Source organism: Panonychus citri, unplaced genomic scaffold, assembly GCF_014898815.1.
Source record: "Panonychus citri isolate SS breed McGregor unplaced genomic scaffold, ASM1489881v1 Contig00040, whole genome shotgun sequence".
Lineage (NCBI taxonomy): Eukaryota > Metazoa > Arthropoda > Arachnida > Trombidiformes > Tetranychidae > Panonychus > Panonychus citri.
The window spans coordinates 420,772-446,311 of NW_026515445.1; the positions used below are offsets into that span (position 1 = coordinate 420,772).

Consider the following 25,540-nt stretch of genomic DNA (forward strand, 5'->3'; position numbering starts at 1 on the left):
TGAAAACAATTTGTAAGGGAAATGATCAAAAGAAAGGGATGAATTAAGATGAAATCATTTGATTGTTAAAAAGTGAATTTCAATCAATCCGTTAATCTAATTTAAATTGTTATATTTAATTGTGATGATTATTAGATCTCCTATTATGATGAATGTCAAATTATGAGCCTTAATTTTTATGGTTAAACCTTAATCTCAATTTGACAAGTAACTAAATTGTTGTTTTCTGGTTAAAAGTTAATCAAATTAAATGTTATTTCAAATCGGATTAACATTATTATATTTTGTTAATGTATTAGAAAATTTTTTTCATGAATCATTTCTTATAAAATTAACATAAATTTACAGTTATGAAATGGTCATTTAGTATGGAGATTGATTTGTTACAACAGTTACTTTCAATGGTCAAGTGATATTGGTCAGCAGCGGATTAAATGATGATGATGATGATGATGTAAACTGATGATACGAATAAATTGTTGTAAAGAAATCAAGTGAGTCACAATATTCCGAAATAAGCATCTTTTTTTACTATGGATCATAAACCACGAGAAAAGGAGGAAAACCCGTGATGATGACCCCACAAAGAAAAGGAGATGACCAAGAGGGAGCCAATAGGAAGCCCATTGTATTGGAACCACCGCCACCTTTGACCCTACCCAAAGACGATCACCACCTAAACCATAATCTTCATCATTGGCATCATGTCCGTCGAAGAGAGAGAGAGAGAGAGAGAGAGAGAGAGTTAAATAAAGAGAATTTGTCTTCTCCTTCCATTTTATCATCTTCCTTGATCTCCAATCTCCATCTTTAGCCATCTCCCTTCATCTATTTATCCTCATCTCTTTTCCTTCATCTTTGACGCTATTTTCAGCTCTCGATTGTTGGAAGGTTTTAACACGATATTGATTAAGATAATCTAAATTCCGTTGCTATGGTTAATCATCATCATGCTGATGTGTTTCGATCCTCTTGAGATATTAGAACAGGAAAAAGGTAAAAAGGCTTTTAAGATACATAGAAAATGGAGATTAGCCTCAATAGAATTTAATGGAAAGTCCGAAAATCGAATAGAACAAAAAAAACTAAAGGAAATCATCTGTTCCATTTGATTAATGGATTAAAGTGACTTACACTTGATTCACTTTTATATAAATACATCTAATTAATTGACTTCGGAATCATTTTAAATTGTTCCTCAAAACAATTAACTAATTTATCTCCTCAAGAAAAAGATAAACAAAAAAGCCTCAAAAAAGATAATTAATAGAAGTTAATTTTCTTACTAACTGAATGTTTGATCATTGATTGTGAACAATTAAGAGGTAAATTGTTGAAAGATTAATCAGGTTAATGATGATTAAGAGAGTGTTGATTAAGGTAAACAAATTGGTGGAATGTCAATGGAGAAAAAGGTGAAATTAATTTAGATTTACAATGAGATGGAAAATGAAGAATGAGATTAATTTAATGATGAGGATGGAAAGAAATCGAAAACAAGAAAAGGAAATAGAATTGATGAGAAAAAGGAAAAGAAAAAGATGAAGAAAAACTGACATTCCAAAAGTTGTTCTTTTACAGAAAGTGACCTACTTTTCGAGATGTGGAAGGGCCAAAAAGGAGAGTCGATAATATTTTCGTAGATTGAACCATATTAACGATTTCCTTTGCTCTCATGTCCTTGATGGAGATGAAGATGAGGATGCTAAGTAGAAACAAAGAAATTGTGTCAATTGGAAGACATGATGATTCGTATTGATTGAGAAGATGATGATTGAAATGATTTGCGTATTTATTTCTTATTAATTTAGCTTCGAATACAATTTACCATTGGTAAGCAGTTTTAATTAACCTTCAAGTGCCAATCAACAATCAGCTAATCATCATCAGATTGTCGTTAAATGTGGTGACATAGATTCAGTTACGAACTGAATCTAAATATATAATGTTCAGGGAAATGTTGATTCATATATGATAAAAAAAAAGGATTTCAATTTAATGAGTGGACATTAGATGTGGACAAATGGTTACATTGAGTATGATCATTAAATTACCATGAAAAAGTTGATTGTTATCATGAGTTATCACCATGAATCTAGAGTTAAATTGTCTCATGATGAAGTAAAATAATAGTTACGAGGATAAAGTTACACTCCCAGAATGATGATAATCGTCAAGGTTATCAAGATATATCACAATTTGTGCGTTTAAATTATTGATTTGTTATGGATTATGATTATTATGGTTCCGGGAAAATGTAACCAGAGGGATTGAGATTCATCGGTGGGATGATGATGAGAGGGTGGGGAGGATGAGATGAAGATCCTTTGAGCTCAATGGGAGATACACTTTGGGTTTTTCTTCGAGGTGGAGACACGAAGAGGGTGGGAAATAGGAAGGAGGAAGGAGGGAGGAGGTGGTGAGAGTTAATGTCTACTAAGAGTAAAATATGATTCCTTTTCCGTCCTTGGATTTTGTTTATTACTCTTTTGGGTTGGTTAGTTAATTGTCTATTTAAATTGTTGAGAATATTGTTAACAATCAAATATTTATCATTAGTGATCAACATTTAGAAAAAGTTACAACAAACTTACAGATCATGAATTATATTGGATAATAGAGTTAAATCTTATTAGGTAATCAGATTTGTTGCTTAACAATCAACTAATAGTGTTAATTGTTGATGGTGTTTGGGCTTGACTCCATTTTCCAGGATAAGATTATTCTTGATTGTTGGCTAATCCTGTTGATTAATCCGTTAACTTTGTTGATTGTCTTGACGCTTTCATTTCATTATAATCGTTGTTGAAGTCATTCTGGGTTGGTGGTAAATCGTTATAATCGTAATCATCTTAATCATCATCAGAACTTTTTAATCGTTTTTCTCATTTTTTTTTCTTCATATTTTTCTCCATTTTTTTGTTGAAATTATTTCGAAAACGTCATCATAAGAAGATGAAACCAATTCGAGTTGTCAGTCGTCACAATTTTTTCGTTCTCATGTCTTCCGAGGAAACGACCATGTAAAGTGACAGAATAACTGAGAAATAGAATATTTTAAGACAAGAATCAGAGTTTTATCTTCTGAGAGATTTTTTTCTCCTCATCATTAACATGATGAGAAGATGATGAATTCTTGGAAGATGATGTAAGTTTAGAACTTTTCTTCTTCTTCTTCTTCTTCTTTTTTCCATGTTACCCTGTAACATATTCGTTCTCTTTATTTTCCTTTCAGACAAGAAGAAGAAGAAGAAGAAAAAGTTAACAGGAATTGGAAACTGAATAGAATTAATCTTGTTCGTTGTTGTTACCATGATGATGACGATAAATCATTAAGATCATTTGAGAAACGATTCGAATTTCTCTTTCTTTTCATCTTCTTCCTCTTCCATCAGCTGATTATCATTGATTTTTATTCCACTTTCAAGTTTTACTCTCTCAACCTTTTGAATCTTTTTTTTTTGAAACATGAAACTTTATCGATTTCAAGAATCTTTTTAATAATCATCAATTCTGAGCATGATATTAACTGGAAATAGAAACAATCACTCTGATCATCATTTCTGATTTGAGATAATTGAATGTATCATAATAATAATCTGAGAGAGAAACATAAATATGAACACAGAGAAATCAATCATCACTGATTAGAACTCATTTAATCAGTTAAATGTTCATTACTGATTTAATCTCAAATGAACAACAGTTAATATATTGTGGATATGACAGGTTATTGAGTAGTTAATTTATATCAGTAATCAGTAAATTGTTGTAAAATCAGTTACGATTTGTGGCTTGACCTTAAAGAATTAGGTTTTTGTTTTCTTAATCCATCATCTTGTTGATTTAACTTCAACTTTCAAATTGATTGTTTCTAATTAACTGTCAAATCTTCATTGAATAGTTAAATTATTTCTCTCATCAGTCGAAAAACAATCAAATCAATTGTAATAATCAGTGAGAAATTTGATCATTTAATTTGTTTAATTTTCTTTTACTTTGGAGTGTTTAATTGTTCCCAATCAGATTAATTCTTCTCTCTAAACAGTTAACTGATTAATAACTAATTGATTTTAATTGTCAACTTAAATTCTACCAGAAAAATTTCGAAATTAATTCTCTTTCAATTGTAATTAACTTTTTCCAAATGTTTATTTCGATTTTAAATTTTCCCGGTTAGAATTTTTTTCCATTTTCAGCTCAGTGGCGACATCTTTTGGTTTTCTTTTCAACATTCAAGTCGAAGCAAATTTTTTTTCTCCAACTGATCAAATCAACTAATCTCTTGATTTGATTTGGTTTTAATTTACATCTTCTCCAGTGTTAATCAGAGATAATCATCTTTAATCAGTCACCATTGTTTTATCTACTGTACCTGTAAATCTTTAATTGATTATTTGGTTAACAAAAGGTAAGTGTTTATTGGAAACAATCATTGTCCTTATTTTGATTCTCTCATGGTTTTATTGACTAATCAATGACTTGATCGTGATTCCAATGAACAGATGATAATCAATTAAGTGGAAACATGTTTATGGTTAATTGTTACAATTAATTAATCGAATAGGATGTTTACCTTCGATTGAAATTCAAAAGGAATAACAATAAGAATTTGAGTAGAAAAAAGGAGTAAGACATTGAAAGTAGAAAAAGATGAAAGTGTTTCCTCTTTTTGTTCTTTTTTCGAATTTGATTGACAAGTTAAATTGTTCTTTTTATTTTACTTAAATTGTTTATCTTCTGGTCATTGGATTTACATCTTATTGTACATTAGAAAAGAGAATAATTGTTTTCTTTTCGAATAGATCAATCAAATGGTTTGTTTGTTGTTCTATTTAAGATTTGGTTTGATGAAAGAAAGTGTAGGTTTTTTTTATAGAGATAAACATGGAGAACATAAATTTTCTGGTTTTCATAAACATTGGAAATTATTCATGGCGAAGATTCCAAGTTAACATTTGATAATTAACTTGATCATTCGATTTGTTTAATTACAATTTCTAAACTGAAACTCTAATGTTGATTAAAAGTCGAATGACGCGCATCTTTCTTTCCATGGAATTACTAAAATCAACAGAGAAAGAAAAAGGAAACACCTTATTTTTTTTCTTCTCTCTTTCATTCCATAGATTTTACCTTTTTAATTCGAATTGTTTTCCAATTAATTCTAATTTAGTTTGATTGGAGATTCTATTCTACACAATCATGAATTTGGATCGAGTGTTGGATTCTTTTTACGGCAGTTCCACCGACGAATTAATGGAGACCCTGAATGCTTTCAATTCGCAGGTAAATTCTATTCCATTAGCAACTCGGTTCATCTTCTTGTAATAATAACAATAATTTTCTCTTTTTCTCCTTTTATTTTCTTCTTCTTCCTCCTCTTTTTCTTCATCTTTCGTTTCTCTTTATGTTCCAATTTTAATCATTTTCTCTCATTTTCTTTTCTATCGTTTTCTTTCAGTGGGCTCAAGTTTTTTCGGTCTCAGAGCCTGTGGCCAAGAAGAAGAAACTTGTTGAGAATATTTTTCGATACCTTCGAGATCCAGAGCATGAGAAACATTATCTCACATTATTAACCACCTTACGAATACTTTCTCGTGATAAAAATGGACCCGATGAACTGTTCACCATTGACCGAGTTGAGACGATTCTTCACTTTGCTCGTTTGGTCGGTGAAGAAGAAGCTTTCATGACCGATAATAGTGAACATTTTGATGCTCGTATTGTGATCGAAGCTCAAAAAAGCATTTGTAACCTCATTTTCAACAATCTTATTATTAGACGAATTTGTTGCAATAACTCGTTTGTTGATGGAATCATGTTAAGATTGAAGATGTTTAAAGATCCTCAACTTCCGTTTGAGGTGAAATACTATGACATGAGAGCGTTATTTTTAATAACCGCTCTTTCCCCTGAAATGAGGCCCAAAATACGTGAAAAGTATCATGGATTAATCTACCTTATGGAAGCTGTTGATTTGATTCTTAAAGAAGCGGAAGAACCTGGACAAAAACCATCGAAAAAGAGTCAAAGAAAACGAAACAAAGATAAATCAAAAACAGTTTCGGGTGAAACTAAATCACAATCGGAAAAAACTGTCCCATCCACCCAATTAAACGAAAAAAAGGACGCTAAAGGTCCTCATAGCCTCGATAGTTCATCGGTTGACCTTTGCTGTGAAGTTTTGAAAGTTCTTTACAACCTTACATTAAGCTACGATCGAGGGCATCTTGATGAGGTAATTTTCTAATAATCTAATTCATCGATTTTCAAGAGTTTTATTCATTAGCGTTAATCTTTTCTCTTTCAGGTTGAAGAAGCACATTTTCTGCGACTTGTTGGAATTCTCCATGATCTTCTCTTGACCGAAGCAGAGACCAAAGAGAAAAAGGAAGAGCTTCATAATCATATCGTTAATATGCTAACGAATATACCTTCGTACTGTTATGAAGAGCTTTTAGTACCAATCGAAGAAATTGGTAGAATCGATAATCCAAGATACGAATATGAAGACATGAATGTAGAAGCGATTAGTGTTCTATTGGAATTCCTTGAAAGACGATTCGATAAGGTGAGAATTGTTTTCACTTTCATTTAATTTTCTATACAAACGGTTAATATGATATTTTACCCGTTCCGTTTTGATAGTACAAAAATTGAAACTTTTCTTTTTCATCCATTATTCTCAATTAATTAGCCATCTAAGGAACTTTATGAATCCTTATCACCAGTCTTAACCTGCCTGAGTAGCATGGCTCGAACTAATCGAATTATTCGAAAGTATCTCAAAAATCAAATCCTTCCACCTTTACGAGATGTCGAAAACAGACCAGAAGAAGGTGACACTTCACGCAATAAATTGGTTCGATTAATGACCAACCCGGATACCCGTGTTAAAGAAATGGCTGCCGATTTTCTGTTTGTATTATGTAAAGAAAGTGCCCAAAGGCTTGTCAAATACACTGGATACGGAAATGCTGCTGGACTTTTAGCGAAACGAGGATTAATGCTTGGAGGTCGAGGAAAGGGTAACTACTCAAGTGAATCTGAAGATAGTGATACTGAAGAATATCTAAAAGTCAAAGAAAAGTAAGAATTAAATGATTAAATGATTAAATTCACCAATTAATCAATCATTTTGCCATTTAGGATTAACCCAGTCACTGGTTGTTACGAACCTAAAAAAACAAATCCAATGGAGGGGATGAGTGATGCCGAGAAAGAGGCTGAAGCCATTAAGCTCATCAACATGATGGATAAACTTTTGAGGTATCTTGTTAATTTAATCAATTAATCTACCTCAAAGCGATAATCATTAGTATAAATTAGGATTAATGATCAACTAACATAATATTCATGCGACACTGAAATCTTGTCTATGCAACGATTTCAAGATATAAATTTTTTGATTGTAGACTCGAGACTTTTTTTGCCGGTTTATTCAACAGCTAATTTGATCTTTATTCAATCATTTTTTTTTACCGATCTAGAACTGGTACTATTCAACCTTGTCGAGTTGGTGAAGACGGTAAACCTCATCCAGTTGAACATATCCTCGAGCTTCAATATCCCGAACGAGATATACTCGCAACAGAAAAGGAATCAGCTGATGATTCGGATTGAAAGAAATGACAATATTATAATTAATCGATACCAATGCTGCTAGTCTCGAAGAAATTGAATAAATTTCCTAAAGAAAAACATTATCACCATGAATTTCATCTTTAAACACAAATTATCAGTATCCAACCAAAGGAACTATTAATCGTCACAATTAACGTTAATCAAATACATACAGATCTCGAGATCAACGATCTTTTTTGTCACTTCATTTACATGAGAAAAAAAAATGAGAATCGTCATCATCCTTTACATGTTTAATCATTTTTAATCAAAGTTTTTTCTCCTTTATCAAACTCTACTTACTTTAATTACTATTTGTTTTAATCGTATTGTGGTAACTTTGTTAATCTTTTTGAACGATATCTTGTTCAAACAATAATATCACCCTAACTTAATCCACCTGAACAAATTGTTATCCTCTTTGTAATTATTGTTTAATTTTAATGTCTTGTATTCATTTAATCATAAATTGTGGTCCACCAGTGATCCTTTATCATTCCTATCATACAGGGACACACCACTGGATAATTTATTGATGAACAGGTTGGGATGTTTAATTGTAACTCATAATTGATAATATCCTCGAATTTTCATCTCGACGTTTCCTTTATATCAATTCAAAAAATGAATTTATTTTTTTTGTTTTCTTTTTATAAAATATCAGGAATAAGAGTCAAATCAATTTTAAGTTTGGTCTGATAATCAACAACTTGATTGTTATTATTATTAATTTCTGTCAAATTAGTAAATTTGTAAACATGATAAGTGCTCAGTTATGAACAATGTCTCCATCATGTGGTTAGAATGAAAATACAAGTATTGATTTTCTCAACCAATCCAAAGATTAATTGTGATCACAATTGATTTTAGTGAGACGCAATCTCTTTCTCAGGCTTCGAGAAATAGAGTTTCATGAAAAATAGACACAAGAAACATAAGAGAATTTATATATTTTGATTTTCGAAAGAGAAACTGAGCAACTCCACCAAGGAATTGATGCAATTCTATCCACGATAAGAAAGAAATATGAGATAACCTTCACTCCCTGTCTTACTCTTTCTCTTTCTCTTTCTCTTTCTTTCTTTCTTTCTTTCGAAATGTCAATTCCTCTGAAAGAATAGACCCAAAAACCCATAAACACACATTGAAAGATATTCGCTTACCTCTTTCATTTTCTTTCTGTTTATCATCTTAAATGATCATTACCTCGAACCTAATCTCACGCTCTTAACCACAAACGATTCCTCTAGAATTAAATATCCATCAGAATTATTTACTTATTGTAAAATCGACAAACTATGTTAGCCTCTTTAACCAAATTCACAATAAAGGTAAGTAAAACTCACTCATATTTACCTGATAATCTTTTTCCTTGTTACTATTTTCCAATTTTCTTTCTTTTCTTTCTTTCCTTCCTCTCTCATTATTCAACGATGCATCTCAGTCTTATTACTTATCAGATTATTCGTCGAAATTGTTAAGGTTATCAGTTATTATTAGAATTCGAGAGGAGAAAAGAAGATGAAATAAATTAGAAAATCTTTTTTCCTCTAGTCCCTTTTTCTCACTCCAATTTCAACGAAGCTTTTCTCTGATAACTCCCAATATATGAATCAATTTATTCGCTTGTTGTTATTTTCTATCATGATATTCACTCCCCTCAGGGCAAATACATTATATTCTTATTTACATTCGCCTTTGGGAACTTGACTTGTTTTCATTTTGGTCAATTTTCGACCTCATCTAAACCTAATCCTCAATTTCTTTCAATATAAACAATCGGTTTAATATTAAATTGTATTTACTTTTTTGGATTCATTCATTGATTTTTTTTTCCATCAAATTATAATTCGCTTTTCGTTTTTCTCCTTCGACATTTGCATATCCATTTGGTGATCATTTCATCGTAAAATTTGATTCTGTTTTGTTCTTGGTGAATCTTATTTTCTTGTGTCTTTATCTGTGATCATTAATCTACTACTATGAAAATGAAGATTACAAATTTAAGGTCACCTAGGAGATGAACTTTCTTAGGAAAAAGTTGAAACAACATAAAAAACACGCAAACGATGATGATGATCTTGATGATTATATTCCACCCGTTCCACCTCATCCATCAGAACTTGCAAAACTCGAAGAACAGGCCAAAGATCTGTTAACCTGTGATAATCTTTCAGTAATAGTTAGTGAAAGTAACGCTCTTGGATCAACCGCAACCGCAACAACAACCACAAGCCACGCAACTCCAAGTGGACTTCCCTCTAAACACAAGGTAGACAAGGATAAAGAAGAGTGGAAATTTTTTGAACAATTGACAGCGAAGGTCGAAGAAGCCGTGGTCAGAACTCAGAGTAATCTAGATGAACTGAAAAAAGCCTCAGCAGCAGAAGAGATCGCAAAAAAATCTGAATATAGTGATGAAGATGATATACCAGTTGATGACGAGTTTTTCGAAGAGACCGGAAAAGTGACCGGAGTTGTAGCTAAAGGGACAGCAAATTGGGTAGCATTGGACGAAGGTACAACAAAAATAAACGAAAAGGATAAAATAAAATCTCCATCACCAACTGAGCCAATTTCCAGTGAACAATCAAATCCAATAGTCAACAGTAGCAACGAAATCAGTCAACAACCAATTAACCCACCAGTTGATCTGTTGGATGATTTCGGGTTCGGGGAAGAGCCCAAGCCCAGTGAATCAGTTCAACCCTCAGCGGTGTTATTTGACTATGAAAATGATTACCTTGATGACCCCTTCGATACATCATTCGTTGACATATCTATTACCTCAAAAATTGGGACGATATCAACTGGTCAAGTGTCAAACCAAATTGAACCAACCAGTGATTTATTGAGTAAATTATTGAAAAAAGAGACAAATTCAACTATAACCCGACCCAGTGACCTAAGTTCATTTAAACAAGCAAACTCAATTGGATCTCAACGAAACATAGTTACATCTTCTTCTTTATCAATTCAATCACCTCTTGACCCTTTGGACACTAATCCACCTGAAGACGATTGTGTTGATAAAATTGATTCCAATCATAGTGATAATAATATTGTCAACAGTAATAATAATTTCACTAGTGCCAAAGTGTTAGCTGAATCAAGTTTCTTCAACAGTGGTAATAAATCACCAGGAATTGACCCTGTTGAACCTGATTTTTTCGTAAGCAATAAGCTTGGTCGCTCATCTCGTTACGGCTCAAACGTATCGATAGCCTCAATCATGTCTAACCCTTTCTTGAACGATAATGATTTTTACACCCCTGCAATGGGTTCAGGGGCCACAACCCCTTTCTCGGGTGCAGCTACTCCTCGAAGGCGAGGAAGTACAAATCCATTTGAAGCGTCACCAGAAGATGAATATTCAACCAATCTGGAAGCAGCGGCGATCGCTGCCCTCACCGAAGACTTTGTAAATGCAATTAGCGAACCACCTCCAGTACCGAATGACCAACATAATAGACCTAAAAATTTAATCTCTGATTTTCTGGATCAAGATGATCTTCAAAATCTAGTTGACCCTGTTAAACCTTTGGATCTTGGTTCTTCTGCCGTTGAACCTTTCGATCCTTTCGCAACAATTCACGACGAGTTTGTCGATTCACCGAAATTAACATCAGTGACCAGTAGTGAACCAGAAGGAGATGTTTTAATTTCCGCACAAGGTAAGAAATCAATCAATCTGGTATTTTGTTCATTTTGTCGATTTTGTCTAATCAGTTAAATTTTCAGGTAAACAAGTAAATGAAAACGAGGGAATCGATGGTCATCTTCAAACTCCAGGTTTACCATTGGAATATCTATCTGATGTTTCCGATAACGAGGAGCCTTCACATTCAGAAGATGAGTACGGGAGGGAAAGGAAGTCCAGTGCCTTCCAAATGGAATTACTATCTAAAGACAAAGACGAACCACCGCCAAGATTTGATCCTCTACCAGTGACCGTTATAACCCGTAATCTAAGCCTACCTCGAGAACCGATCGCACTGACCACTGACTCTTCAGAAACATCGCCCGATGTCAGAAATGATGTTGATCTTCCACCGGGTGCAACTTTCTTTGATCCATTCACAACAGTGATCGACAAAGATTCACCTTCATCTCCCAAGATAATCGGCATTTCAGCGGATCTTGTTGAATCGATAACAAAAGCGGGAGCCTCTCGAGCAGCGGGACTTGCAGGTGAATCAGGGAATGAGCCAGATGATGAAGATGACGATGATGACGATAGTCCAGAATCGAGAGGAACTGTTGAGAACCGTTATTCGGAAGGTATAGTTAATCATGGTTTCACTGATAAACCACCAGTTGAAAGTCCAGGAGTAAGCAATGAACAAATAACTGGCCGAACGGGTCAAGTATCGGTATTAGAAGATCATGTTTCTTCAACTAAAGATGATCAAACAACCGAAGCTCTTGTAACCACCACTGCAAGTGAAACTGGTGCTTTGGCTGAGCCCGTAAGTGGAACTGGTCCACCCACACAAGACAACACTTTCGACGTTTTCGGTGGATCAGATTCTGGCCTTGCAGTGTCCAGTGGATTCGATAATGATCCAACCGATTCAGGACGAGACCAATTCGAAAATTCTGAGTTTCTAGTTGAACCAGTACAAGATTCGTTACCTTACACCGATTCAGTGGCGTTTGACGCATTTCAAGCTAAATTTGATTCGACTGCTATTGGTGCCAATCAGAACGAACAAATTATCGAATCAATTTCATCATCTTCATTTGATCCTTTCTCATCACCGGCCAGTAAAAAGGCCACAAGCAATAATACAACTAAATCAGATGATGTTGATGGTTTCGATACATTTGATCCATTCGCTTCCGGGTCCATCCAACCTCCGAAAAATACACCAGCTAAACAAAATGTCGGCTCATTATCGATAGCGAAAAAAGAATCCAAAGATTCATTTGATGACGATGATGATAATGACTCTTTCAGAGTAGTAATTAAATCAAAAGCTAAAACCACTGATTCAAATAAGACATTGACCGCCGATTGTCCGATGCCATTGTTACCCCCACCACCGAAAACACCCAACAAGTCAATCGCTTATCAAGATAAAGATCCAGCTGAACCAAGGCAGGCCAAAAAACCAGAAGAGTTCGATGAGTTCGAAATGTTCTTTGACAATTATATTTCAGTGAGTATTATTGATTCTTAGGAAAACTTATTAATAGTAAAAGAAGAAAATTTTTTTTCTAAATTCTAATTCGAACCGTTTGATTTACTTCTTAGGGTAAAGATGCTGAATCAAAAACGAAAGAGTCGGAGTCAAGTGATTGGCCTCCGCCCGCTCTTGGTGAAGCAGGAAGTAAAGGCCGAACAGAATCAATGGAAAGTCCATCTACACCCTTATTCGATGATGATACTTCTCAACCATTAGAAGACTTTCCACCCAAATACGAAGGAAACGGATGGGAAATGTACCTTCGACATCCGGCTAAGAAAAAGCTAACGGGTAATCGATATTGGAAGAAAGTATTTGTCCGTCTCTCCGAGAACTCGGTTATTCAGCTATTCAATAAGCCGGGAGACAATGAGCCTTTCCAAGAATTACCCTTCAACCCTGTTACTCTTTGTCCGAAGTGACCTCCCAACAGTATGACCAATATGGTAAAATATTCACATTGAAAGTTCAATATATTTTTTACCGAGAACGCGTTGGTGTTCGTAAAGGTCAAATAGCCAAAGTGATGCAAGGTCAGATAACTTCGGTAAGTGGACTGGCGAAACTTGGTATGCCCTTGGAACATGCCCCTCAAGTGTCTCAGCTGATTAAATTGGGCTCATTGGTTTATAATGATGTTAAAGTTTTCGCTAATTTAGTTGAAGATGCTTTCTACCGAATGGTGATCCATCGAGATCGAGCTTTGACCTACAAAACTGAAGAGATTCAGGTAACCGTTGTTGATGAATATTATGTTGAGACAACTAAAACTGGCCTGATAACTAAACAATTGGCTCGAGTTCGCGTTTTCCTGTTAGCCTTTATCAATGGTATGCCGACCATAGAGATCGGTGTCAATGATATGACTCGTCAAGGGAAAGAGGTTGTAGGTCGACACGATATTATACCAGTGGTTACCGAAGAGTGGATCAGATTAGAAGCCGTTGAATTTCATTCATCAGTAATGAAGGAAGAATTTGAAAAGGAAGATAGATTAATAAAAGTTCACCCACCGGACGCTTGTTTCTACGAGTTGATGCGATTCCGAGTTCGTCCACCTAAACAACGGGAACTTCCACTTCAAGTAACTGCAAATTTGACGGTTACAAAGGGTAAGATTGAACTACGATGCGAAGTCTTGGTTCCAGGTTGTATAAGTCGAAAATATGGACAAATTCCATGCGAAGATATCGCTATTAGAATGCATATTCCCGAATGTTGGATATATTTTTTCAGAACAGAAAAACATCTTCGCTATGGTTCCGTAAAATCGGCCGCTCGTAGGCCAGGGAAAATTAAGGTAACATTTCCAAATACTGGAAAAGTTTTCTCTCTATTCACAATTGTTTCTCATTTCCAATCAATCAACAGGGCATCGAACGCTTTTTAGGAGCAACATCTAATATTCCAGAATCGACCATGTTGGAAGCGTCGGCTGGAGTCGCAAAGTACGAGCACTCTTTCCATTCCCTTGTTTGGAGGATACCACGTTTACCGAAGGAAGGTCAAGGTAATTATCTGATTTCATCGTCGATCAGGACGAAGTGACCTTCCAATTTATTTTAACGTTTCATTTTGATTGGTAGGTGCATATACACAACAAACGATGGTTTGTCGTCTACCTTTGACTTCATTTGATCAAATTCCCGATAAATTTTACGAATATGTTCATATTGAGTTCACAATGCCATCGACGACAGTTTCTCATGCAGTGATACGGTCAATTTCCGTTACAAACGAGAATCCACCGGAAAAATACGTTCGCTATGTGGCCAAGCATGAATACAGAACAGAATTGATGATTAATTTCAAGGAAAAAGAGGATGAGACTGATTATCAAATCGCTGCTTCGGTCCAATTAACATCTCAGCCCGTTACTGTACCAGAAACGGATAAGGAAAACAAAGACAGTGATGATAGTGATTAAAGGACGGAATCAATCAATTGCTTCTGGTTTCATGCTCATCAACATCAACATATTCATGATCATTATTTCATCTCATCATCTCTATCATAATCATGTATCATTACATCACAATCAACGGACACAATCAACGGACTTAATTGTGTGTTCAACTTGTTGTGCATATAAATGTGTGTGGTGAGCTAATTAATTGCTCTAGTAGACCAATTGTGTGCTTCAATTGTTAATTTTAATTGTTTAACATGAAAAAAAAACAACAACAACCAAATCATCAAGATATCAATATATCACTACAAATTGTAAGCAATTTGATTAAGCAATTAAATTGGTAAAATCAAATCAAAGGATCTGATGATTGAAATAATAATATTTTAGCTCATACAAAGTATGATTAACTTTAAACTATTGCAAATTAAAGTCAATAATTTAATTCTCATTTGAGTGGATAATAAGCAAATCCAATTAATACAACAATTAACATGAATCACCTGAAACAATTAAATTAAACTTTAAATCAAAGGATGAGATTAGTTAGTAAAATTTCAGAAATCAAATTAAGTTAATGTTAAACTTTACGATATAATTTAAAGTTCATTCATTGTATTGGATTAACACTGTGTTTTTATTGATTGTAAACTAATTGATTAACAGATTCAAACAAATTAATCATAATCAAAATAGGAAGACTAAAAATTAGTTGAAATAATTGTTCACTTAATCAGAAAAATTTAAATAATAACAAATAAAAAACAAACATTGATTTTGTCAATTATCATCAATCCAATTGTTGAAACTTTGAATTGCTGTCAACTTTTAATTATCAATTAAAAGTTGAGATCTTTTCTTAATTGTTATCAGAAAAGATAATTTAATTATTACCATCATATTATCGTAACAATTTAACCCGAAGAATAACAAAAAATAACAACAATTACCAACAATTTAGTTGTACGATTATAAAATAAATTTAATACTATCAAATGTGATAAAAAAACAAACAATCTAACAAGAAATTTGATTACGATGGTTAATTTGAATCAACATCCATTGATTTGGATCCACCAATTTCTCACTATTTTACAATTAAAGTTAATCACGATCGCAATTAATCACAAGGGATGCACTGGAACGGTCTTCAAGGCCTCGGCGGTAGTTCTAAGTCGACTAACATTCTATTGGGAGGGAAAGAATAAGTTAATCAAGAAATTTAAATTCTCCAAGCAAATAGAGTTAATTGTTGGATTTACATTTACAATTGACAATTGTTACTGGATAAGATTAATTGTTAACACGAAAGCGATTTCAATGATCACTTGGCAAGCATATTAAAAGTGAATTAGGTGTAAATCAAATGGAATGAGAAAACATAACAACATAATCATAATTAAGAGATCTGATTGATTGATTAAAGCTAATTAGTGGATTAGATTAAGTATCAGATAACAGAGAGATTATTGTGAATCAAGCGAAAAATATTTAGAAAGCTTGAAATATGAGATTAATTTGAGATTTTCGATTATATTGTAAGAAGAAAACTAATTGTTGATTAGATAGACAATTGAGATTGGAAAGCAATCAAGAGATTCCAAGAAACATTGAGAGAGAGAGAGTTTTGATTCTCTCTCGGTGGATTAGTGATTAAGACTATTGAGATTTTATGGATTAACAAAGGGCAAAGGCTTAGAATTTTTGTTTGAGACATGAGAGAGATTAAGAGATGTTAAATAAATGAAATTGAAGCGATTTGTTGGAATAGCGAAAGGTGAACAAAGTTCATGACACAAAATTGAATCGCGATGTTGATCAGGTAAAGCGAAAAGGAAAAGCTCAATTTGAAAGGTAAAGTGACTGGGCGATCAAGGCGAACGGCTCTCATTCGTGTGGCCTGTCAGGTTATGGCTGTGATGAGATTACATCAACTTTTTGACAATTGTGACAGTTTAAAGATGAAGAACTGCTAAATCAGTTGGATGATTGGACAAAGAACAAAACAATTAAAATGATGTTGGTATTATAGTAGAGATGAAGTTGATGATAATCGGTGATACAGAATAAAAAGTTAAGTACTGAATAGAAGCCAATGAAGATCATGTTATGATCTTTTAATCGATTATCATCACATAGAAATTGATTGTAATCAGAATTTGTAATAATCTGAAGTCCGGGGAGAAGAGGATTGTCGCCGAAGTCCAGCTTTCTCTTGGCTCAATGTCAAAGCCAGAACATCGGCAAGAGACGACCTATGATGGTACGATGATAACGATATTTTCGGTAAGACCTGGACGAAGGGAAGAAATAATAAATCACACAACATAGAAGAAGGAAAAGAAAAATACAAATTCGTCATCTAAACCAATCAGCTAATAACAATTAAAAAAAAGAGAAGCGAAAACCAAAATCTAATCCAAACTCATTTCGAGAAAAGTCCCAAATTAAAGCAGATCAAAAATCGATAATAAACAAATAAACATTCTAAAAGTCCCGTTATTCCTCCGTTTAACTCATAATACCTTCTAATAATTGAGTTGGTCTTTCGATCTTATATATTAGATTTAATAACGATAATAAGTTTCGATCTTCTCTTGATATTTAATCTCATCTTTATCCTGATAATATTTTCGTAAATCCTAGTTTTGATTTTGACCTTTTTTTCCGTCTTTTTCTTTGATTCCTCACCTTGGGTTTCTCCCGATGAGTGTTAACCGCTTCAATGGGAACCTTGTACTCGGTCACCTCGCACCCATAGGCAATCGGTGTCAATTTAATAATTGTGTGTAACGGAACTCTCAAGTAAGGAAGATCCTCTACAATAGATAAAGAGAAGAAGAAAAAAAAGAAAATGTAAAGATAATTGATTCCAACAGGTATTTATTTGTGTGTGTGTACAATTAGTTGATTGTCAGTTTGAAACATCATCAATTTAAATATAACAATTAGTTTTTAATCAACAAAAGTTTTCGTTGTATAATCGGTAACAAGAGTTTTGGATGTGGTTGATTGTTGAAAGAAAAATATTATCAATTGAATTAGAGGAGGAAAATAATACGATTTTTAACAACAATTAATTGTTATTAGAATTAGTTGATTAACAATTATAATCGATAGTTGATTTTAAAGTTAATTTGATAATCAATTTTGTTTTCTTTTCACTTTTCTCTCGCTCTTATCGAGTATTAAATTTAATTGTTATTATATTTTTTTTTCTGTTAATTATAATACTTATTTTACTAATTCACTGATTATTGGTAATTATCACACTCATTATTTGTATTGATTATCAAATTAATTTAAATAATCAACTATTTAGAAATATATATTTGTACATTTTCAGTAACAGTTAACGATTAATTTAGTTTTCTTGATTTATCATAACAATTTAACATAAACAATTAAATACATGAAATGTAATTGTAACAATTAATTTGATTTCTTTCTCATCTCTCTTCTAATATTAATTACGATAATCTCTAATTTAATTAATCTAAGTAATGGTTGGTTATTAAGTTTGGCAGGAAAAGGAAGTAGAGAGAGAAAAGGTAACGAAAATTTAACAATTAGTGATTAGTTAATTGGAATCAACAGGTAATAGTTAATTAATTTTCCATAAATCCTTGGGGATTTGCACATTGGAATTGTAGCAATTAGAGTCAAAGTTTTAAATTAGGTTGATAAGTTAATAGTAGTTACCAATTATTAGAAATGGTCAGTTAGAGCAAAGAGATTAAGAGTTAGAGAGCGAGAGAGAGAGAGAGAGATAGAGATTAAGTAAAATTATTGCAAATTAAGAGTTAATTAATTTAAGAGTATTTTGGTTGTTAATTGTTTCTGGACGATTAGTTGATTGAAGTTTAATCATCAATCCAAAGTTTCTCTCCATATCTTTACTATCAACACAACTACGACAAAGTTTCCTAACTTTTTTCTATTCTTTTTTTAATTGTCTTCTTAATTATTGATAGTTCTCTCGTTTTTTTAAATTGTTAATCTCTTCATCATATCATAGAAGCTTGTGATCATCAACTGCATCAATTGGAACAACTATTTCCTCAATGTTGCAACCATAAGCCACTGGTGTCAACTTGATGATGGTATGTAATGGAGTTTTGATTACTGGCATCATAGCTAAGGAAGGGGAGAAGGAGGAATACAAAGTCTAAGAGATCAATCAAGTAAATTGTGACTGATTTGATTCTTTACAATTAAGTAATTGAAATGTGTCAATTTTCAACAATCAATCAAATGGTTAATCAAATTCAATTGTAATAAAACAACGATAATCGTTCATAACGATCAACATGAACAAAAGAAATGTTCCCACTCGATTGACTTTTTTTTCTTATATACTTTTCTTGTATATTCTAGTTTTTTTTTCCTTCGCAATTAACTAATTGTTTATTATCATCTAAATCTAGTCTATGTTTCATTATGATACTCATTTTGTGTGTTCATTATTGTTATCATTTTGTTTTTCCTAAAAATAATTTCTCAATTGTGTTTAATTGTTGCCGTTATCCTTTACTATTGATTAATATTCTGATACTATTGAGTGATTAAGTTTTGTTTGTAATACTAATCTTAATTATCTGAATTATTTTGCTGCGATTAATTGATTTGACAATTTTTCTATCTTCTTATTATCAATTTTATGATTGGAAACACATCATGGTGATTATATTTAAAAGGATTTTCGATTATCTTACCTGAACTTTTGTCCAAGAAATAGGCCAAAAGACAACGAAGAACAGCTTGATGAGCGACCACTAGAACATTTTCCTGACGTTCGAGCTCCATAATAACGGGTTCCAGTCGAGCAACAAGATCTTCGTAAGACTAAATTACCACAATAATAAAGAATGGATATGGAAAAGAGAATAGAAATTAATATAATCCCTAATTAAACTTGAAGGTAATTTGATTATGTGATAATTAGTGTTTGTAATCGATATTGGATTGTCTTTCGATTTGTCGATCTCAAGGTTCAAATTCGGGAGGAGTTTTTTTCTACTTCTAGAAGTGATTGAACATTTTTCGTTAAAGAAAAACGTTCCTGTTAAATGTCCATGGAAAGGATCAAATTACTAACCTCGCCTTTGGGATAACGGTAATGAAATTTATCCTGATCACGAAGAGCAAATTCTTCGGGATATTTTTCTTGGATCTCTTCATATGTCATTTCTTCACATATTCCAGCGTCAATCTCATTGAGAGCTTTCCACCTTTCCTGTGGGGCACAAATACTTTCAGCGGTTTGAATGGTTCGCTGTAATTGTGAGGTCCAAACTCGAAGTCGAGGAATCTTTTGCTCGGAAATGTATTGTGCAAGTGCTTTCGCATACTGTCCACCTCTCTCAGAGAGTTCAGAATCTCCACCGATTCGACCTTGAAGATTGTAAACACTTTCTCCATGACGGGTTAGGTAAATCGATCGAGGAGTAATATGAATGTTCATCAAATAGTAAACAACTCGAGATTGAATGTGCCCCTCGTGCCGATGGACTAAAACCTTTTCGCCAGCATTGAAAGTTTTAATGAACGAATAATTTTTTTCCTTATTCTCTTCCAATGTTTGATAAGCGTCTTTGTAATGTTCAATTCGTTGCAGGAAATCCTGTAAAGCTTTATCCTGAGCCATATTACGATAATCTGGACTGTGAACTTTGACTTCCTATTAGGTGAAAATACAAATGATTGTGAATTACAACTCAAATCAAATCTGATATCAAAGAGTAGACAAAACAATCAATTGTGATGATTACAACTTGGGAGAAAATGTTTCTAATCAATCAGACATTTTCCTCTGTTTTATAAATGTGAATCTCTGTTAGATTGTCAACAATTAATTACCTTGACTAATATTGATTTACGATTAATGATTAATTGTGATAGAACAAAAAAATTAACTCATTTTTCTTATAATTACAGAGATAATTATCATTATTATTTAACGAGAAAACAACAATTTACTTTATGGAAAATAATTGATTGTAACAATTAACTCTATGATTGTCATCACCAATCATAATCAGTGACAAGCCTCTTGATCGTCATAAATGATAAACAAAAGTAAATCACCTTTAATTGTGTCTTACACAACACAATTAATCAATAGTTGCTAACCAAAAGTAAGTATAACAATCAAGATATGGGAAAAAAATTTCTCAATTAAAGTTTCGTGGCTAATTATCAATTAAAGAGTAATTTTCCCCTAATCAAACAAGACAATTAATTTAGATAATAAGTATATACGATCAAAGGAAGATGCGAAAATGGTACTTGAACAAATTGCTCTAATTAATTAATGGTACTGACCCGAATATTGGCCTCGACGATCTCAGGATCTTCGCAAATTGATTCGACGAAAAACAATTTGTATCCATATTTTTCAACCACGAAATCGTAGATCAATTGACGTCGGGCATAGGTCGTATTAGTGGCATCGTAAACGGCCACTTCGCCGTTGCCCTCGGTTAACCAGCTACACATATCTTCAAGAGCATCCAAAGCGCATTTACTGTTCAAAAGTAAATCAAGAAAACAAACAAGATTAATTAACGATTAATTGATTGATAATGATGGTAAGAGAGATTAATTTGTTATTACTATTGATTTAACAATTAGCCGAAAACAAAGATTTCGATATAATGTTACAATAGAGATGAAAATCAAATGAATATCAAGTTAATGAGTTTCAAAGTAACGAAAAACAATCAACTGATTAATTGTTTGAAGATAATTCTTACTTTCGGATAATCATGGCTTCCTTATTATCTGGCCTAAAGAAATCGTGATTCTTATAAGCTTCGGTGGCCTGTCGCCGATATTCACCGACATTGAACACTCGAGTTTTAATTCCAATCCAATTAAGATAACGGGTTAATTTCTTAGCGATATAAGTTTTACCTCGAGCAGGTAAACCAACCATCGCAATGATATGTGGTATATTCACATAGCTTGTTGTACGATCACCTGTTTAATTAAAGAGAGAGAGGTTTATGATTAGTTAATTGTAAATCAAGAAAAATTATATATATCACACAGAAAATTACCTCTTATTGGGAATGGTTTAGCTCCACTTGATTGTGATATTTTCCTCGAAGGTCCATCAGCTTGTTTCTGTTGTTGGGTCTGTTGTTTAGCTAATTGTAATTGTGCTAATTGTTGGGGAGATAATTGTTCAACTAATCCTTGTTTAGGTGTTCGGGAATCTTTGGTCTGTGTTTGTTGATCTTGTAAACCAGGACTTAATCCACCACTGCCCATACCACCACTCGTACCACCATTGGGCGATTCAACTGAACCAGAACCCGAAGTAGCTGTTGATATTGAAAGAGTTGAAGGTGATTGGATTGATGATGAAGTTAATTGTGGTGTTGGTGGACGACCAGGGTCAGTATCATTTAGAGTCAATGATTGATTGGTTTCGTCCTTATCGTCTCCTCCTGTTTGGATCATTATTGTTAATCGATCAACAATTAACTCTTTTTCCCTTTATTGTTGGTAATTGATTTTCTTTCACTTTAAACAATAATTTAAAAACGATGATGTTGCTGTAAAAACAAAGAAGAAAATAAATTGTTACAATAGAAAAAAAGTTAATTACGATTGAGAGAAAAAGAGTCAATGGTAAAACAGTGCAAGAGATTCACTGATGAGGGAGAAAGAAAAAGTGAGAAGATTAGGGAGAGAATTACATTAGAATGAGAGAGAACAACCTTGATGATTACTTCCTTTCTCTTCTTCCATCATCTTGTGAGGTAAACATCATGGAGAATAATTTTGTTAATTCCAATGCCAATAAACTCTCTCATTGTAATTACCAATATTCGGTTACTACAATTTATCATTTTCTCTCTCTAATTCTCTGTCTGTTTTTGTCTTTTTCTCATCTTCAAGGCTACTGTTCAATTCAATTTCATAGACAATTAAAACAAACCAATTAATTGGGTTGATCGTTTACTTTCTGGTTCACATTATTATAGATAAAATTGTTTTGTTTTGATGGCAAATTGGCTTAGTAAACAATGAGTTCTGCTGGTGGTGGTGATAGGCTCATGTAAATCTCACTTGGTCATGATAATGGGAGACAAAATTTAGATTATAATTAAGAGTTAATTGTGTGACATTGAGCTTGTCATTCAAATTGAGTACGAGTCAATGTAAACAATCAAGAGGAGGCTTAAAGATATAAATACTTACATTGAAGATGAGACAAAATTGGCAAGCAAAAAGTGTAATTGTTGACATATTTCTTTATATTAATAGAACAATTGAAAATAATTGATGATAATTTTGATTAATCATTTTAGAACAAACAATTAACTAATACAATTTAAAGACAATTTGGCGGTAGTTGAAATGGTAAACTGATTGTTACGATAATCAGACTAAATTTGTTTTCATTTGAACACTTTCGTTATATTTAAAGATAGAAGCGTTAAAGATGAACCAAATTATCTGATTGACCAATGGTCAGTCTCAAGTGAAATTGATATTAGAATTAGAAAAAAAATTCTCTGTTTCCTTAATTGTGATTAAGGAAATGATGAATTTCTTTCTTTTCAATGTTACAATTAAAATTTGAGAGAAAATTAAAGAGAAAAGTACAAGTGGCGACATCGCTCGTCGATTTTTTGAACTTTTTCGGTAATTCGAAAAGCTAATTGACAATTAAATTGATTAAATTAGTGAATGGAATTGGAACAATTTCACTAATTCAATGGGTAGAATTTCTCGAGTTTGGAATCATGATTGGACCGAGATAATCAGTTGATTTCGTTGGTTTCCTTTGAGGATCATGGGGACAATTGAGTCTGAACCAAAATCGATTGAGCGTCTTTTTCAAAATAATTAACTAATTGTAGTAATTATTTAATGATTAATTTCCATAATTTGAACGCATAGTGTTTACAGAGGTTAATTACAAAGGGCAGTGATGTAGTAGTAACAATCGATGAGAAATTTAGATGATTAGTTAAAAAGATTGTGATCATAATTTAATGATAGTTTTGTCTCCTTTTTGTTTTCTTTGATAATTAAGCAAATTGATCACAATTTAACCCAATCGACTACACACTCAGGTAAACCATCTTGTAAGTGTTGACGGCAGCTATCAATATCTTTGACGGACGATAAATCAAACAGTTTGATAAATTTTAATTTCCTATAGAAAAAAATTAGGATAAAAGAAGCGAAAAGAGAGAGAGAGAGAGAAAAGAAATTAAAATGACAATTAGAATCTTTGAAAGAATAACAATTAAGTGAAGGTTAACTAACCTTAATCGAGTCAAAGAGCAAACACCTTCATCGGTGACATTGTGACAGGAAATTAACTGTAAATGACGCAGCGAATGTCCAATACAATCTAATTTCTCTAAAGCGTCATCAGAAAGGTAATGACACCGGCGGAATATTATCTTCTCAGGGCCTTTAATAAATTCTGCAGAGAAAAAGAAAGAAATTAAAATTAAAAATCCATCACTAATAAAGTGCCTCGATTATGCTAATTTAGCAGAGCGAAAGATCATCATCAATGAAAGAGAGAAAGAAAATCAGAACAAAATATAGAAGAAGCGAATGTAGAATTTTCTGTCTGATAGAATAAAATTAATTCTCTTTTTCTTTTCTAAAATGGTTAAGAGATAAAACTTAAAATGAATAGGATATTGCAAACTCATGGATAGGATAAAAAGAAAATGATTATTAATAATCGTTATTGTCAATTGAAAGAGAAAATATAATCAAATTAATCATGTCACTGATTATGTAATTGATTATATAAAAGAAAAAGAGATTTTCTCTCAAGGTTAACACATACAACATTTATAATATTCCAAACTTACTTAAATGCTCAAAACCAATATCCATGATCGATGAATTGTCTGCTTTAATCCCTTGAATCCATGTAGATTCATCCATATCTGGCATGTCATTGTAATCAGTTTGTAATTTATCCCTACTAGTCCATTTAATTTCGCAACCATTTCTAATTAACCATTCGGCACAAGCTTGTTCAGGTCCAGCTTCTTCAAGACGCTCTTGATAAACCCTAAAGCAAAAATCGGTAGAAACATACAGATTAACCAAGAGAAAAGAAGTAAAAAAGAAATTTAACAAATAGAACTAATGTCAATGTGAACAATCAGATGATAATTGTTTGATTAACTTACTTGTTTGAAACTAAATTTAACCAATAAGTCCAAAAATGTCTCGCATGAATTTGCTCCGCCGGTTCTTTGGCTAGCTTGAGTTTCCCATAATTTGAGACAAATCTTGATGGCCTCAGGGAAGCGATAGTTTTCATTACATTAACTCGCATCATTTTGAGTAAATGGCAATACAATTAGAATTAATTTAAACAAAAAACAATAAGAAAACAGATCGAGGTTACAATTGAAGAAACGAAAGCAAAAAAATGAATTAACAATCAATCAACCAACTGAATATAAATTCATCTTCACATGTGATTATTTTCAGAGGGAACAAGCGATCGAATGGCGGTTTTTTCAAACGGACCCAAATTCGTATTTAAATTGACAATTAGAAAATTAAAATTGCGATTAAATTGTTGGAATAGAAAATTGTAATCATTAAGTATTTGATTAGCTTAATTAGCCTCTTTTTTTTTCTTCTTCTAAATTTTGAGTTGATTGTGTCAATAGATTTTTAAATTGTTGGAAGAGAAAATTTTTTCTTCTCTTCTATTACCATTTTTGATTGTTAATTAGTTGGAGTTTTCTTGTTGTACATTCACAATTAACTGATGATGATGATGATTAATTAGTTGTGGTTATCTTGAAAGTGA

At 32.7% G+C, this 25,540-nt stretch overlaps 4 protein-coding genes and 1 long non-coding RNA gene across 13 annotated transcripts; 2 read left to right on the forward strand and 3 right to left on the reverse strand.

Moving 5' to 3' along the window:
• Positions 1–268: 268 nt before the first annotated feature.
• LOC128397883 (uncharacterized) lies at positions 269–4,105 on the reverse strand. Of its 2 annotated transcripts, none has more exons than XR_008327020.1 (3): positions 2,595–4,105; positions 1,594–2,510; positions 269–688 (listed from the first exon to the last, which is right to left on the reverse strand). It is a non-coding gene; the product is annotated as an uncharacterized LOC128397883 (long non-coding RNA). The 2 variants fall into 2 exon arrangements; XR_008327019.1 differs by lacking the exon at positions 269–688 and adding an exon at positions 722–1,005.
• Positions 4,106–4,270: 165 nt separating this feature from the next.
• On the forward strand, positions 4,271–8,139 carry LOC128397881 (synembryn-A-like). 2 transcript variants are annotated; one of them, XM_053358655.1, is made up of 7 exons: positions 4,271–4,411; positions 5,177–5,289; positions 5,465–6,241; positions 6,314–6,574; positions 6,701–7,092; positions 7,153–7,272; positions 7,494–8,139. In XM_053358655.1, exons 2-7 carry the CDS (start codon positions 5,206–5,208, stop codon positions 7,624–7,626), a joined length of 1,767 nt encoding a protein of 588 aa, XP_053214630.1. In that variant the 5' UTR covers positions 4,271–4,411; positions 5,177–5,205; the 3' UTR covers positions 7,627–8,139. The 2 variants fall into 2 exon arrangements, with proteins under 2 accessions (XP_053214630.1, XP_053214631.1); XM_053358656.1 differs by having other exon boundaries at positions 4,281–4,411; positions 5,130–5,289.
• A 322-nt stretch (positions 8,140–8,461) lies between these two features.
• Positions 8,462–15,175, forward strand: LOC128397877 (uncharacterized). The gene is given in 7 exon segments (XM_053358647.1): positions 8,462–8,957; positions 9,621–11,300; positions 11,368–12,788; positions 12,884–13,205; positions 13,208–14,115; positions 14,187–14,325; positions 14,402–15,175. Coding segments are annotated over 6 exon segments (4,785 nt in total). The 5' UTR covers positions 8,462–8,957; positions 9,621–9,646; the 3' UTR covers positions 14,743–15,175.
• A 505-nt stretch (positions 15,176–15,680) lies between these two features.
• On the reverse strand, positions 15,681–23,434 carry LOC128397879 (6-phosphofructo-2-kinase/fructose-2,6-bisphosphatase-like). Of its 7 annotated transcripts, XR_008327017.1 has the most exons (9): positions 22,936–23,434; positions 21,786–22,286; positions 21,480–21,705; positions 21,049–21,250; positions 19,823–20,404; positions 19,440–19,569; positions 17,416–17,543; positions 15,987–17,017; positions 15,681–15,911 (listed from the first exon to the last, which is right to left on the reverse strand). XR_008327017.1 is itself a non-coding variant. In XM_053358653.1 (8 exons), the coding sequence occupies exons 2-8, from the start codon at positions 22,189–22,191 to the stop codon at positions 15,849–15,851; spliced, it is 1,737 nt and encodes a 578-aa protein (XP_053214628.1). In that variant the 5' UTR covers positions 22,192–22,286; positions 22,936–23,434; the 3' UTR covers positions 15,681–15,848. The 7 variants fall into 7 exon arrangements, 6 of the variants coding, with proteins under 6 accessions (XP_053214628.1, XP_053214624.1, XP_053214627.1 ...); XM_053358653.1 differs by lacking the exon at positions 15,987–17,017; XM_053358649.1 differs by having other exon boundaries at positions 15,681–17,017.
• Positions 23,435–23,586: 152 nt separating this feature from the next.
• Positions 23,587–25,174, reverse strand: LOC128397882 (ATP synthase subunit s, mitochondrial-like). The gene is made up of 4 exons (XM_053358657.1): positions 24,906–25,174; positions 24,579–24,784; positions 24,013–24,175; positions 23,587–23,899 (listed from the first exon to the last, which is right to left on the reverse strand). The coding sequence occupies exons 1-4, from the start codon at positions 25,055–25,057 to the stop codon at positions 23,785–23,787; spliced, it is 636 nt and encodes a 211-aa protein (XP_053214632.1). The 5' UTR covers positions 25,058–25,174; the 3' UTR covers positions 23,587–23,784.
• Positions 25,175–25,540: the final 366 nt, after the last annotated feature.